The sequence below is a fragment of the Streptopelia decaocto genome (assembly GCF_964273445.1).
Source record: "Streptopelia decaocto genome assembly, chromosome: 24".
Taxonomy (NCBI): domain Eukaryota; kingdom Metazoa; phylum Chordata; class Aves; order Columbiformes; family Columbidae; genus Streptopelia; species Streptopelia decaocto.
The window spans coordinates 232,591-248,695 of NC_138679.1; the positions used below are offsets into that span (position 1 = coordinate 232,591).

Genomic DNA, 16,105 nt, shown 5'->3' on the forward strand with positions numbered 1-16,105 from the left:
CGGCCCAGAGCGAGGCTGCCGGGAGCCGGCGGCCGAGGCGCCGCAGCCGCCCCGAGCGCACGCACCGCACCCCGCTCCGCGCCCCGCTCCCCGCTCCGCGCCCGGCCGCAGCCCCCGCGCCGCAGCGCTCCGAGGCGGGCTGGGGCGGGCGGGCGCGGTGCATCATGCTGGCCTGACCGCGGGGCGCCGGAGATCGATCCCCCCGAGCGCGGACTCTGAATTAATCCGGGCAGCCGGCGCGGGAGGGGAGGGGGGGCGGCAGTGGAGGAGGAGGAGGAGGCGGCGGCGGGGGGGGGTGGGGGAGGAAGGCAGCGAACGAGCGGGCGAGGCAGCGACAGAGCCTGGCGGCCACCATGGAGCTGGCGATGGAGAACCTGGGCAGCCTGCACGGCGTCCCGCACTCGCAGCCCGCCGAGCTGCTGAGCCCGGCGCACGGGCGGCAGGGCTCGCACCGCAACCTGGTGCCGCACGGCCGGCCCGCCATGGTCTCGGGCATGGCCTCCATCCTGGAGGGGGGCGACTACCGCTCCGAGCACAGCCTGGCCACCCCGCTGCACCCCGCCATGAGCATGTCCTGCGAGTCACCCTCCGGCATGAGCCTGAGCAGCACCTACACTACGCTGACGCCCCTGCAGCACCTGCCGCCAATCTCCACCGTCTCGGAGAAGTTCCACCACCCGCACCACCACCATCACCACCACCACCCGCACCAGCGCCTGGCCGGCAACGTGAGCGGCAGCTTCACCCTCATGCGCGACGAACGGAGCCTGGCCTCCATGGGCAACCTCTACAGCCACTACCCCAAGGACATGCCGGCCATGGGGCAGCCCCTGTCGCCGCTGCCCAACGGGCTGGGCAGTCTGCACAACGCCCAGCAGCCGCTGGCCCCCTACGGTCCCGGGGGTCACTTGTCCAACGAGAAGATGCTCTCGCCCAACGGCTTCGACTCGCACGCCGCGATGCTGTCCCGGGGCGAGGAGCACCTGGCGCGGGGGCTGGCGGCGCCCAGCTCGGCCATGATGCCCCCGCTCAACGGGATGCACCCGCACGGCCACCCGCACCCCCAGCCCGGCGGCTCCCTCCTGGGCGAGCGGGAGCGCCAGGCCTCGGCCACCGGCTCCCAGCCCGGAGGCTCCGGGCAGGTAGAGGAGATCAACACCAAGGAGGTGGCTCAGCGGATCACGGCCGAGCTGAAGCGCTACAGCATCCCGCAGGCGATCTTCGCACAGAGGATCTTGTGCCGCTCCCAGGGGACTCTCTCGGACCTGCTGCGGAACCCCAAGCCCTGGAGTAAGCTCAAGTCGGGCCGGGAGACTTTCCGGAGGATGTGGAAATGGTTGCAGGAGCCGGAATTTCAGCGGATGTCGGCGCTCAGGCTGGCAGGTAGGGCACGGCGCGGGCTGCACACACAGCCGCCCGCCCCAAACCTCTGGGTGGGTGGGTGCTGCGAACACGCGTGGGGACCCCTCGCTCTCAAACTGTCATCTCGAGCTTCGGCTCGGCCGGGTGTTACCGACCCGACCTGAAGCCTTTAGAAGAGAGGGAAGGAAATTGTATTTCAGGCGAATTATATTTCAGACGAATGCCCCCTCCCCGGGCCTGCTTCTGCCAGCGCGAAGCGAGGGATTCCGAGTGGGGGGAGCCGGGGGCTGTCCGGCGCTGCCCGCCGGCTCCCACCGCCCGTTCGGCGGCCTCGAGCCCCGGCGGTGATTTGCCGCTCGATCCCGCCTGCCGAACCGGCTCCCGGGTCCCCCGCCCGCGCTCCCTGCCGCCCGTGGGTGAGGGCTGCGCCGCGGCCCTGGGGCCGTTCGTGTTGCTCCTTCGCGCTTCGTTTGACGGCGCCGCTCGGTACCGGAGCCGCGCGCTGGGGAAGCTCCGGTCCGTCCCACCGCTCCCCGCCGGGAACCGGGCCCGGGCCGCGCCGGGGCTGCGCTCCGCTCCCTCCAGGGCACTCGGGAGAAAGAAGGAACCCTCCCGTACCCCCGGTTCCCGGCCTGGGCGGGGGCCGGTTCTGGCCCGAAGCACCGCGGGTGCGGAGCGCAGCGCGGCGGTGCGCCGTTCCCCGCTGCCGCCCCCGCAGGGGCTCGTCCGGCCTCAGGGCCGAGGATTTGCCGGAGAAACGCGGTTTTGCTGCGCGGCCGCGCTATGGCTGCGGGGGTCGGGCAGGGGTCGCGGCTCCACGCGGGAGGGGATGAGGAACATCCCCGACCCGCCATCCCCCGACCCCCAAAGCCTCTCCGGCCCTTCGTCCCCCGGGCTCCTCCGCGCTGGGCTCCGCGGGGCCGAGGTGGGGTGGCCGTGGGGTAAAAAGCGCCCTTGTATGGTTATTTTTTATTTTGTAAATAAATGCAAGCTCTGCGTGGGGCCGGGCAGAGTCCGGCCCGCCGGGCGCTGCGCACGGCGAGGACCCGCCGTTATTTATGGAGGAGAGCGGCGTTCATATGTATTTAGTGTAATTCAGTTGCTCTTTAATTAGGGCAGGGTAGTGGCATCTTTTAGTTCCAGTCGATGCCCTATTGAAAAGCAGTTAATAGAATGCAAATTGTTCCTGGCTTTACAAGGTTCTGGTAAATAAAGATTTAAACACTGCCGCGATCGGCCGTTTAATGCCCCCGTTGTTCGGGCTAATTGAGCAGCGGGTGGCTGGTTTCTGGCTCACCAAAATTTGAAATAATAACTGTGATGGTGATGATAAAAATGCGGCTCGGGCGGGCCCGGGGAGGTCCCGGTCCCCCGGCCCCGCTCGGGCTCCGGCCCCGCTGCCACCGCTCCGCGCCCGCCGCGGCGTCGTGGAAGGTTTATTCTCCCCAAAATGGTTTTTATTCCCCAGCGCCGAGTTTTCCTCGGCCCGAGGGGCTCGTTGGAGGACAGGCTTTAATTGTTTGCTTTCTGTGAAGACAGGAAAAAAAAGACACCAAAACAACAAACCGAGCACCGCGCCATGAATTCGCCCGCGTTGAATCCCGTAAAACTGGGCCGTGAATTCGCCCCCGTCGATCCCCACGCAGGACCGAGCTGCGGCCGCCCCGAGCGGCCCGTGGGGGGGATCGGCCGGGCCCCAGCTCCGGGTGGGGGCACCCACACCGACCTCCCCACGGTCTCCCCGGGCCCGGCCGCTTTGTTCTCGGCTCACGGCCCCGCTGTCGCCCTGCTGGGACCCGCTTTCGTTTCGCTCCTCCCGCCGTTTCGTTCCTTCGGCCGTGGGGCAGGTTTAAGCCCCGCAGGCTCAGCTCCGATCCGGCTGCCCCCAGGAACGGGGTTATAGGAGAGGGGGCCACGCTGTGGGGGGCCCGTGCCCGGCCTCCCCCATGGATGCAGCCGGTTTCGCCCCAACTCGACCCACCCCGGGGCCGCCCGTCGCGTCTGCTTGTCTTTCGCGGCCTGAGGGGCTGGAGGGACCGGAGGGCTGCGACCCCTTCCCTGCCTGGGCAGCCATCGGCTGAACGGAGGAAACAAGGACTGGGCTTCTCCTCGTATTCCCGGTCCTAGTTCTGGTCCTGATCTAGTCCCGGTTTCTGGAGCACATCTGATAGATTAGTCCGAGTCAGTAAATCGCGGATCAATAAACACGCCGGGCCCCTATAAATGGCAATTGCCGCTTTTCTCCTCTTTCCACTCCAGTTCCCTCTCTCGCCGCCCCGTCCGCAGATGAACCATTAATTATTCAGCCGGGACCTGGGCAGCGCCGCAGCCGGGGGTGTTGCAGTTCCCTCCGGCTCCACTCCATCCTTGGGGCTCGGCAAAATAGGGGAGTCCCACGGGGAAACATCTGGGCAGCAGCTGGCGGTGCCCGTCCCGTCCCCTCGGGCCATCCATCTCTGCGACCCGTTGTCACGGCCTCAGCCGCCGCCGCCCCGTCCCAGATGGAGCTCTACAAACTTCGTGACCCCCCCCACCACGAGGCCTGCGGGGGCCCGTGGGTGCCGGGGAGCTCCCACCGTGTCACCATTGGGAGTCCCTGCACGGCAGAACGTGGCTCCGAGCCCCCACCCGTGACACCCCCCGTCGCCATCCCGGTCCCCGTGTCCTGGAGGTGAAAAAGGCACCGGCTTCGTTTTCGTGGGATCATGCGGGAAGCGGCTGCGCTCCTGCGCTCCCATCCCTGCGTGTCCGCGGGGGGTGGTGGGTGCCCTCCCACTATGCGTGTCCCTGGGTGCCCTCCCACCACGCGTGTCTGTGGGGTGCGCTCCCATCCTGTGGGAATCCCCTCAGGTGAAAACCCGCTCCTCGTCACGGATTTATTCTGACACTCAGGACTAGGAAATTCACTCGCGATTATTTCTTGGGAGGGTGACAACGTCGTTGTGTCCCTTTCGTGACAAGACGGCTCCCAGCTCCCCGCGTTCCTTCGCCGTGAACTCGAGTGACCGCTCGGCTGATCCATCCTCCCGTGTTTTTTTCCCCGAGACGTGTTTGTGCGAGAAAACTCCCCCGCGTTTGGGCCAGGGGTGGGCTGTGAGGCCGGCCCAGGAGAGCCAGCGCGGTCCCGAGTGGGCTCCGCGACATCCGGGATCGGTGTTTCTGCGCGAAAGTGGTTCCCGTGGCGCGCAGCGAAGGGACCGCGGCCGGGAGGGACCCGCGGGCTGGGCCGGGGCCCCGGGCAGCGCTCCCGAGCCTGTTCGTTCCCTCCTTTTACATCTTCTTTTCCCGTCTCTCACCTTTCTTTTCAGTTTTCCTTTTGTCTTTGTCCTGGTTTTCGTTCTCTTTTTTTTTTTTTTTTTGTTTGTTTTGATTTCGTTTTCCTTTCCTTTCCTCCTTTCCTTTCCTTTCCTTTCCTTTCCTTTCCTTTCCTTTCCTTTCCTTTCCTTTCCTTTCCTTTCCTTTCCTTTCCTTTCCTTTCCTTTCCTTTCCTTTCCTTTCCTTTCCTTTCCTTTCCTTTCCTTTCCTTTCCTTTCCTTTCCTTCTTTTTTCCCTTTTCATTTCACTTTCCCTTTCCTTTCCCTTCCCTTTCTCTTTTCCTTTCTCTTTTCCTTTCCTTTTCCTTTCCTCTCCTTCTTTCCTTCTTCTTCTATTTTTCTTTATTTTATTTAATTTTAATTTATTTTCCTTTCGTTTCCTTTCGTTTCCTTTCTTTAAAATGTTATTCCCTCTCCACCCTGGGCTTTCCCTCTCGAGCGAATCTCCGCTGCAGAACGAACCGTCGTTATACAAGAAAAAACCCACCAAAACCACCCCAAACTGCGATCGCGGGACTGGGCCAAGGCAAATGCCCGAGAACTTTGACAAAGCAAATAATTAATGCCGCTAATTAATACTGCGAACTAAGACACAGAATTGCCAGAATCGGGGACAAGTTTGCGCCGCGTAAAAACTCGCGATTTTTTATTTTTTCACGAGTTGTGTTTCAGTTTCAGCCTCTTACAAACGACTTTGGGCAGCGACGGCTCCTCCTGCCCGCGACCACCGGGCGGCCGGGCCACCGGGCAGCGGGGCCACCGGGCAGCGGGGCCACCGGGCGGCGGGGCCACCCGGCCCCGGGCAGCGGCCGCGGCTCCGGCCCACGGGAGCGGCGGGAATTCACGGACGGTTTCGCTGCTTTCGATCCGCGCTTGTCCGAGGGGCGACGCGGAAAACGCTGCTCGGCCGGGGGAGGTTTGTAGGCTGGAGAGCGAATTATTTCTCCGCCATAAAATGGGGGAAAAGGCGAGTTTGGGGCTCCAAGCGCCCAGCGCTCCCAGCTCGGCGCGGGGTCCGCTCGGGAAAGTACAAAGAGAAAGAGCGAGAAAGGACAGAAACCGCTTTTGCTCTTTGGAAAAGAAAATCTCAAATTTTTCTTAAATTATTATGATTGGTTTATTATATATATGTATTTTTAACACGTTAATGACAGGCAACTTTCTCCGCCGGCGCGGAGCCGCCCGCCTGGAACAGGCACCGCCGGCTCCGCGCCCCGCACCGCACCCGGCTCCGCACCGCGCCCCGCACCGCACCCGGCTCCGCACCGCGCCCCGCACCGCACCCGGCTCCGCACCGCCCTTATCAGCGCGCCGGGGCCGCCCCGCTCCGCCCGCGGCTGTTTCTCTGTTTGCTCCTAATCTGCGCGTCAGAAAGGGCCAATAAACCTCCCGTCGGTTAAATATTAAATCGCGTTTTTCCAGCCCCCTTCAGGAGGAAATAACCTCCCCTCTGTGCGGGGCGGCAGCGCGGGGTGCAGCCCACCCGTGTCCGTGGGGTCCGGCTCCCCCACATTCCCCGCCGTGCTCCGCTCACCTGCTCGGACCCCCCAGCCCAGAGCGGAGCCTGCGCCGGGGCCCGACTCATTTTCGGGCGCGGTTTTGTTGTTTGGGGGTTTTTTCTTTCTTTCTGGTGTACAACCTGGGGTGATGTTTTTTTTCTCCGTCCTGTCAATTGCCACTGAAACCATAAGGGAGAGATAACAGAGAAGAGAAAACTCTCCGAGTGACCTTTGAATCAATTTGAAAAACCTCATTTAACTGATAAGTCTTGAAAGGCCCAGAACTAATTTGAAAATACATCTATTAAAATCTCATTGCCGCTGCCTGGGAGCTGCTGGGAAGGGTGTGCGAGGCGACTTCCCGGGGTCGGGGCAGCTGGGAGAGCAGGTTTAAGCCCTGGTCAACACAGAGACTGCGGAGCTGCCTGCGAGCGATGGGGCGGAAACCAGCGGAAAAAATAAGAGTATTAAAAGAAAATCGGTCTTTCTTCTCTGACCGGTGGGGAAGGGGAGATTTACAGCATTTTCCTGCCACAACCAGGCGTGGAGTCTGGAATCACAGACAGAATATTGGATTTTTTTTTATTATTATTTTATTTTTTTTTCTCCAGGAAACAAATCCAATATTTTCTCATTCTGCTCAGACGCGGTTGCAGGAAGAGGAGGGATGATGAAGGCAGGAGAGCAGAGACAGGGCCCGGGCGCCCTGGGCACGGCACCTCGCCTCCCCACGTCCCCGCAGCATCGCCCGGGCGCAGGGAGCCAGAAATCCCCTGCAGAACCCTCCTGGGTGCGGGGGCTCCCTGTGGGGCAGAGGGGAACCAGAAATCCCCTGCGGAACCCTCCTGGGTGCGGGGCAGGGTGCAACAGCCCCTGTGCAACACCAACAAAAACGTTAGAGAAAAAATCAAAAACCATTTAAAAAGCCCCACCAGAGCCCCAAAGGATTTGCAGCTCGGCGAGAGCCGACCTGTCCCCCCCAGACCTTGGGGCGCGGTTCGGGATGCTGCTGCTTTAGGACGGGTTGTTTCTGTTGCACCAGGAACTGCTGCCGGACCCGTCACCCCCAGCCCCAGCGCTTTGCTGGTTGTAGGGGAGGAGTTTTCCCCACTTGCTGCCTGGTTCCCTGGGGTTTCTCAGCAAGGCTTGGGCAGAGAGAACCCAGCACCCTGAGTACGGGTGGAGGCATTAGATCCGGCATCACCCCACATCAACGCACCCACATGGTTCGGCCCCAGATCCCTTTTTGGAGCTGAGATGCACAAATCCTGTGGCTCAGCATCAAGCTGAGGCTTCAAGCAAGCCGGGATGTGTCCCGTCAAGGTGGGATGTGCTCTTGGCCCTACTCCTGCACAGCACCCACAGCAGCGCAGAGCGCCAGGCTCGGCCCCTGCCTTTGAAAACTGGCCAAAAAAGGGAAGTTGGAGCAAAACTGTTCTTCTCCAGCTCACCCACCCACAGCCAAAAGCGCTGCCGGGTGGGTGCAACAGGAGCGATGGGGGGCCGTGCTGGAGCGCCGAGGAACCGGCAGAAGGGTTTGGCAGCCGAGTGCGTTTGTTAGTGGCCCCGTGCGGGCCCGTGGCCACCGAGCGGCAAGATTTTGCTGATTAAACAGAAATTCAAAAACCTTGTTACCCCCTCGAGCGGCAGAGAGCATCTCCGGCAAGATTCAAACCGGGGCAGGTCAGACAGGGGAGGTGGAGGGTGGATTGTAAAACATTTGGGGCTGTTCAAAAATAGCAAAACAAAGGCAACCTGGGTCCTCTGGTGCTGGAAAGAGGGGCCAGGACATTTAAAAAATAAAGACCCAATATTAAATGAGGCACCTTTGCAATGGACATGGCTAGGATTTCAAGAATGGCCTTCATAACTCTACCTTAATATATATATATATTTTGTTAGGGATATGCACCGTTACTCTGAGTCCCGGTGGTTCCTGCACTTCAAGGCGAGGAGGTCCAGAAATTATTTAAAACTGATTTAATGGGGCTCAAGGCATTTCATAAGTGGTGAAGTTAAGGACGGAGAAGGCAATGCTTTGCTGGGGCAAAAATGGGTCTGGAGGTGCTGCGTGGCGGAAGGATGGACACCCATGTACCCCCAACGTGTACCCGTGGGGGGGATGCAGCAGAGGTGACGCGCTGAGACGCGCAGCGATGCAGCGAGGACGCTGCCTGGGCCGATACAGAGCAGGTAACGAGCAAATGCTCTCCATTAGGGATAAATTTCAAATGCGCCAGGAGCTGCTGACAGGTGATGGTATCAGGGGCTGACAGAGGCATCAGCAGCCCCGCTCTGCCGCCGGTGGCGGCCGTTCCGCGCAGAGCGCTGCAGACCCCGGTGCTCGGCGCCTGCCGCGGCGCCGGGCCGCGCGGACTCGTGTGGTGATGGCCCCGCCAGCAGAGTCACATCCTCCCATCCCCGCCGGTGCCACTCATGATTTCCCCAGAAATCTGCCCATATTCGGTATTTTTTCCCATCTTTTGAGGGATCTTGGTGTGCCCTGGACCCAGCGTCCCCCCATGGTGGCTTGTTGGGTGGGCCAGCAGGACCCGGGGCAGCATCTGGCCCAGTTTGGCTCAAATATGATGCTCCAAAAAGTGCTGGGGTTGGTGCCGCAGTGGTTTGCGCTTCCAAAGCCCCCCTGAGATGGGGGGATCCCTTCCCCATCCCCATCCAGCTCCCGTATTGCAGGGTGAGGCTGGGACGGTGGCACTGCAGTGCTGGGCTTCAGTGTCACCTGAGGGGACCCCCCAGAATTTAACTGTTTTCCTTTTCCCTTTCGTTCTCCTTTTCCTTTTCCTTTGAAATCTGGCCAAGAAAACCATTCCCCATGCCTGAAGCCCCAAACCCTTCCCCTCAAGACGTTCCGTTACCTTTGGGGAGAAGCCCCAGGGAACTCGAGGGAACAACCGGGGAACAGCCCAGCTCCATGGGGATTAATCCCCCCTCCTGCAGCCCCATCCCCTTTGTTCCCCACTGTGACCCAGCCCGCGAGCTCCCCGCCGGTCACGTAGCCATCAAACTGATGTGCCAGCAATATCCAACACGCAGTTAAAGCCACTCGTGGGAGTTTCAATAAAATCGACCCAGCAGGATCAATTGGCTGCACTGGCCCCAGCCCTGCACATGCCGGGGGGGGCGGGGCAGGAGAAATACCCAGGGCTGGGAAATGGGGGTGGGGGAGCTGATTACAAATCCATCCCATACTTGCCGTGATTAATTGCTACTTTACCAAAAGGAACAGCTCTGCGTGGGGGTAATTTTTAAAGGTAGCGTTGTGGGGGAAGTTCCTCTGCTGTGTTCGGATGCGACGAAGAAAAAGCCCTTTTCCTGCGGGAATTTCCCTCCCGGTTGGGCAGCGTTGGAGGGGGCTGGGAGCAGGACCTGGGGGCAGCGCAGGGGGCACAGCATCCCCAGCAGTGATTTGGGTGTTGGGAAGGGCCTTCCCAGCTGCTCGGGAGCATCCTGGGGGGAAGCTGGAGCCCAACCGGGATCGCCGGTGTCCCCATGCCAGGCGCCAAGCTCCAACCAGGGAACTGATGTTCCGTTGTGCAGCGCAGTCCAGGGTTCTGGACGCAGGCTGGGGGAAGAGTGGCTGGAAAGCTGCCTGGTGGAAAAGGCCCTGGGGGTGTTGGTGACAGTGGCTGAACATGAGCCAGTGTGTGCCCAGGTGGCCATGGGGACACCAGCATCCTGGCTGGTACCAGGAATAGTGTGGCCAGCAGGACCAGGGCAGCGACCGTCCCTGCGCTGGGACCTGGGGAGGAAAAACCGCCAATCCTGGGGGCAGTTCTGGACCCCTCGCACCAAGAAAGAGCTTGAGGAGCTGGAGAGAGTGGAGAGAAGGGAACGGAGCTGGTGAGGGGCTGGAGCACAAGTGTGATGGGAGCAGCTGAGGGACCTGGGGGGTTCAGCTGGAGAACAGGAGCTGAGGGAGACCTTCTGATCTCTGAACTGCCTGAAAGGAGCTTGGAGCCAGGGGGGTCGGGCGCTGCTCCCCAGGAACAAGCGCCAGGAGCAGAGGAAACGGCTTCAAGTTGCGCCAGGGGAGGTTGAGGTTGGATCTGGGAACAGTTTCTTCCCCAAAGGGCTGTGGGGCATTGAACAGGCTGCCCAGGGCAGTGCTGGAGTCACCATCCCTGGAGGGCTGGACAGACGGACAGGAGGTTCTCAGGACAGGGGGCAGTGCTGGGGTGGGGAATGGTTGGACTCCATGATCTTGAAGGTCTTTTCCAACCGAAATGTTTCTGTGATTCTATGTCCCCCCTTCACCCGGGCAGCCCTTTTACCCCATTTCAGCAGCCAGGGTGTGTGTCTGGGCTCATGTGTCCGTGCTCGGGGGTCTCGGGCCCTGCTCTGCCCTCCCCAGAGGTGCCCGGCTGGAATTAAAACATCATCCATCGTTGCGGCGGCAGCACGTAATCCCTGGCAGATCAGTGCAATTACTGCGGGAAATACCTTGGGAGCTGAACTAATAACGCCGTGCGGTGTATTAACAGCCACTGGCTTAGCGCGGCCGCAGCCGCGCCAGCCCCACGCGCGTGGGGGCACAGCGCTCGGTCCGGGGGGCGGTGGGTCCCTGGGGGTTTGGGTGTGGGGGGGAGATGGGCAGGGGGTGATGGCCTGTGGGGAAGCTGTGGGGTGGGTTGTGGGGTGGTGATGAGGTGGTGATGTGGCAACCGGTGGGGCAGCAATGGGGCATTGGTGGGGCACGGTAGGGGTGACAACGGGGCAGCCATGAGGTTGTTTGTGGGGCAGCGATGCGGCAGTGATGGGGCAGCCATGGGGCAGCGATGCAGAACTAGAGGGGGTGGCAATGGGGTAGCCATGGGGCAAGCGGAGGTTCCCCCCCCTGCCCCCCGTCCCGGGATGCGAGTGGACCGCTCCAGCCCGTTGCGCCCCATATGTGCGGGGCGGCTGGAACGGCCCATCGCTCCGAGATGGGGGGGAGAGGGTGGGAACGGCCTATCGGGGTGGGGGGCGGCCGCAACGAGCCATTGGGCAGCGGCGAGGGGGGCGGGGCGAGCTGTACCACTGCTCCCGCCCCCCGAGGGGGGAAAATGCGCCCGTCCCTCCGCGGGGAGGCGCCAGTGAGGCGGGGACGGCGCATCGTGGCTGCGGGTTGGGGGGCGCTGGAACAAACCATTCGCCGCCGTGCGGGGGGGCACCGGGCGGGCCCAGCGCTCCGAAATGGCGGCGGGGCGGGCTGGGTCTCGCCGGGGTCGGGGGACGGTGGGATTCCATGATCTTGAGGGGCTTTTCCAACCAAAATGGTTCTATGGTTCTGCGTCACCCATGCTGGCTGCTGCCTGGTGACACAGGTGGCTTTGTGCTGGGTCACACGTGGAGCCGAGCCGGCGCATCCGTGGCGGTGGGGCTGGAAATTGCCCTCGGAGCAGCGGGACCCCCAGGAGCGGGACCGGCAGGGGAAGGGGCTCGAATCTGGAAGGTTCCTCCTCGGTGTGCACTGGAGCTCGGGGGTGCCCGGTGTCCCTGCTCGGGCTCTGCTGCTGCACTCGGCGCGTCCCAAACGCGGCGGCGCCAGCCTGGCCCGCCCGGCGGGGACGGCGCGGTGTCCGCGCGGGAGCTGCGGCCGCGTCCAGCGTTACTTGGTTCTTCCTGACATTGTGGCACGAAACGAGCCCCAAACCCCCTTTTTCCCCCTGGATTGCGCAGCAGGGGCTCTTGTGCCACAGCTGAGCTTGAGCACGTGTCGTTCGCTCCAAGAAGTTACTTCAGGGTCTGGGGGTTTCCAGCCGTGTCCCCGCGTTGTCCCCGCTCCTCGTTCTCTGCGGACGGTGCCGGCCGCCCCGTCCCCTGCCGCCGCCGTCCCTCGCGGCGCCGCCGGCTCCCGCGCGGCCTGACTCGGCACTTCATTAGCACCAATTTGCTCTCGTCAGGCTAAGTGACAGTGACCGGGGACGGGAGCGCGGAGCTGCTCGGGTCCGGCAGCCCGAGCGCCGGGCAGCTCGCGACAGCGGCACTGGCCACCGGGACAACACGGAGCCGCGGAGTTTGGTCACAGAAAAAGGGCTAGAAAGAGAAGAGGTGCCAGCAGATGTGATGAGCTGGGCCGAGCCCGGCTTGCCCGGCTCCGGGGAGAGCGGAGCTGGGCACAACGTCTTCATTTATGAAAGTCTCTAGAAAAGCAGGTGAAAAATCAAACCTCTGCAGACAGGAAATGCTCTTAACAAGCCCACATTTTGGAGTCATCCGGGCTCTTCTCCCGCCTTGAGGGAGCGGGTGCTGCGAGGTTGACTCGACTCAGGCCCAGGCTCTGCTGTGCGAGGCACTGGGCTCGGCCCAGCTTGCTCAGGGCCCCTGAGCCGATCCAGATGCCCCTTGGTCCCCTTGGTCCCCTTGCGCCCCTGCGAGTTGATTTGACAGGGAGAGAAAGAGAAAAGCTGATCCCCCAGCCTCCCTTCAGCAGCTCTGAAAGCCCCTGGCTGTCTTTTGTGATTTCAACAAATCACCAGCACTTAAGCAAAGTGGGCAGAAAATTACAGGTTGTATTGCAAGCGAATGGAGAGGGACAGCACGCTGGGGCTGAGAAAGCAGAGGCTGGCGGGTACAATGGAGAAGCCGGGGCTGGCAGGCTGCGGAAGCCCGCGAAGCCATCAGGTATCAGTTAAACGCTTCGCGGAGTTCACGCTGCGAAGCATAATCGCAGCTTTGAACAGCGGCCATTAGATTGTCTCTATTATGTCCCTTTAGAAATGATTTGGGAGATATTTTGCTGGGAGCTGTCAAGGTTAAGTCAAGGAAAAGATGCTCTCGTGACACGCGGCCGCGGAGGCAGAGCCGGGGCAGGAACCCCTTACATAGTTACATTTACACTTGAAGAAAAGCAGAAATGTTGTCCTGGAAGAGGTCTTGCATGTGCCATCCAGACTTTGCAATTGCTGTTAAATTCTAACATTGTTCAGAGATCATCTGTATTACACACCCGATAAGACCAGATCTTAAAATACTGCTTGGCATCTTCAAACAGGTTTGTCCTGATTGGAAAAGGTCAAAAGCCACAACCAGGAGCGGGGATGTCCAGGGAGCATTTCCAATGTTCCCCCTCCTTCCAGAACCATGTTTCTGATTTCCGGAGGTGCCCCGGAGCACGTCCCCGTCCCCACGGACCATGGCCAGCCCAGAGGCCCTGGGGGGACGTGGCACAGCAACAGCGTTAGGCCAAGGATGAGTTGTTTGGAGTTTGGGACTTGGGGAAAAAAGGGATTTTGAAGCACAAAGAAAAGCCTGACCCTGCGCTGATACGGGTGGGAGGCAGAGCTGCGCCCCAGCCGCCCCGTCCGCGGCTCCCCCGCCTGCGGGACGTGGGGACGGGGGGACGTGGGGACGTGGGGACGCGGGGACGCAGGGACGCGGGGACGCGGGGACGCGGGGACGTGGGGACGTGGGGACGCGGGGACGTGGGGACGTGGGGACGTGGGGACGCGGGGACGCAGGGACGTGGGGACGTGGGGACGTGGGGACATGGGGACGTGGGGACGTGGGGACGGCCACTGCCAGCCCGCCCGGGACAGCAGCGCCCGGGGCACGAGGGATGGGAACAAGATCATCCGTGGGGGTGGTGGCCGCTGTAAATAGATCTGAGCAGCATCACTATCGATTCCTGGTGTGCGGAGCTGTAATTAGATTGAAGTGGGGAAGAGGGGTGTCGGGCTGCGTCAGCAGAAAAAGAGATTCATACATAAACACGCAACAGGAAATGTGGGACGCAGGCGCCACGGGCCAAAAATAACGGGGCCTGGGGGCGCGGAGCTGGGTGTCACCTCTGTCCGAGCGGCACCGGTTTGATGCTGGATCGGTGTTACCAGCAAGACCCTGATGGCTGACGTTTGCCTCGGAGCTTCGAGTTATTAATGGGTCACTGGTTCGTGATAATTAATCCTAAAACTGGAAGGGAGGTGGGGACCGTGAGGCGGAAGAGCTGAACCGCGGGTGCCGGGCCGGCCGCGCAGCAGCGCCGGCGCCAGCGGGCAGGACGGCGGGAGGACGACCCGGACCCCGCGGCTCTGCTGGGGTTACAGCCGGGGCAGCGCAGCCCCCACGCCCCCCCACCCCCACGGGTACGTTCGTATCTGCAGGTACCCACCCACGGTGACACGTGCCTGGTAGGAGGCACAGCGCAGGTGCCCCCGCGCGTGGCAGGAGCCGCGCTCACGGCAGCGAGCGGCGCCGCCGCTGACACGGGGGGGCGTGTCACCAGCATGTTGGGGACACCAGGGGCGAGGGGTCCGGTGGGGCAAGGACAAGCTCTTCCCAATGTGCGTGTACACTGGGGGGGGACTTGTTCTGTTTGTTCCTTGTTTTGGGGGGAATCCGGCGGGTCTTTTAATTTTTTTTTTTTTTAAATTCACATCCGGAAAAAAGTCAAATGTTCTACAAAGGCTTTTTTTGTTTGTTCTTTTTGCAAGCATCTGATGGTCGTAGGGTAGGTTTCCACTAACCCGTTCTCGGAGGTGCCCTGGGACGGCGCGGCAGAGCTGGCTGTCCCGGCGCTCGCGCCCGCGCGGGTGGGACGGGGGACGCTCCCGCTGACCGGCCGGACCAGGGCTTGGGAGTTTGTTGGCTGTGCCTCCTGGCCCCGGCCCCAGCGGGAGCAGAGCCGGTGGCTCCATCACCCGCACGGGGACGGGACGAGCAACAAATGGGGAAATCAAGAACACACTGTTGGATAAATTATTCCGCTTTGCTGAGCTCTAAATCTCCCCAGCTTTGGGTGGACATCATCCTTTCTGTCAGTTCAAGGTGATGCAGAGGACATGGAGTGCAGGCCAGCTGAAGAAAAACCAGAGGAGAATCGGGAAAAATCCCCTTGCTTGTTCTCTAGCAAGAAAAGAGCTACTTCAGCCGCCCTCCTGTCCCCAGCCGCGCGGCTGCCGTCCCGCGCTCGGCCCGGCCGCGGAGGGCGGGCGTGCAGCGGGCAGGGAGCCGTCCCGAGGAGGCCCTGTCCACGGACCCGCGGAGCCGGTGCCGGCCCCCGCGGCCTTCGGCCTCAGCGCCCCCGCTCCGCGCGCCGGGTTGAAGCGGCTCCTGGAAGCGCCCAAGAAAATGAGTTGAAATCTGTCACCCAGCGAATCTCTCCAGGGACATGTCGGTCTTTAGTCCCAGGCCCAGCTGGAGAGGCTGAAACTTGGGCTTTTCTTGGGCCTCTGAAGAGGCGATGGGCTTCATCCAGGCCTTTCCTGGGCTGGTGTCACGAGAGGCTGTTGTCCCATCTGAGCAGACAGGGAGGAAAAGGAGGGAGGTGGCTTAGGGAGCAGTGGGCAACAAGCAGCAGGTTCGCTGGAGGGAAGAGCCTGGTTTTTGGGAGACAGCCGGGCAAACCTGCAAGCAGACCAGGGCGGCGAGCACCAATTAATGGCCCTGTTCTCTCTTTTGAACGTCTAGCTTGCAAACGCAAAGAGCAGGAGCAGCAGAAAGACAGGAGCCTGCAGCCCAAGAAGCAGCGGCTGGTCTTCACGGACCTCCAGCGCCGCACTCTGATCGCCATCTTCAAGGAGAACAAGCGCCCGTCCAAGGAGATGCAGATGACCATCTCGCAGCAGCTGGGCTTGGAGCTCAACACCGTCAGCAACTTCTTCATGAACGCCCGCCGGCGGTGTATGAACCGCTGGCAGGAGGAGCCGGGCGCCAACCCTGGAGTCCCCTCTTCGTCTACAAGCACTTTCTCCAAAGCATGATGTCCCCTGGCCATCCCCGCCCCTTCCCGAACACCCTCCTCATGACAAAGCCAACCCCAGACCCACACACACGTCCCGAGCCCACCGGGCTGGGTGCTTTTGGATGCTGCGGGTCCATCAGCCTCTCGAGCCCTCAGCTGGGCATCACCCCTGGACGTGGCCTCGTGTCACGTCCTGCTGCCACCTCCCGGAGCGGGGACGGCGTTTGCGGCCGGGTCGGCTCTGTCCC

The 16,105-nt window shown here is 61.9% G+C and overlaps 1 protein-coding gene across 1 annotated transcript; it reads left to right on the forward strand.

Moving 5' to 3' along the window:
• Positions 1–353: 353 nt before the first annotated feature.
• Positions 354–15,876, forward strand: ONECUT3 (one cut homeobox 3; the record flags this gene model as incomplete). The annotated part of the gene is made up of 2 exons (XM_082072156.1): positions 354–1,383; positions 15,584–15,876. The coding sequence occupies 2 exons, from the start codon at positions 354–356 to the stop codon at positions 15,874–15,876; spliced, it is 1,323 nt and encodes a 440-aa protein (XP_081928282.1).
• Positions 15,877–16,105: the final 229 nt, after the last annotated feature.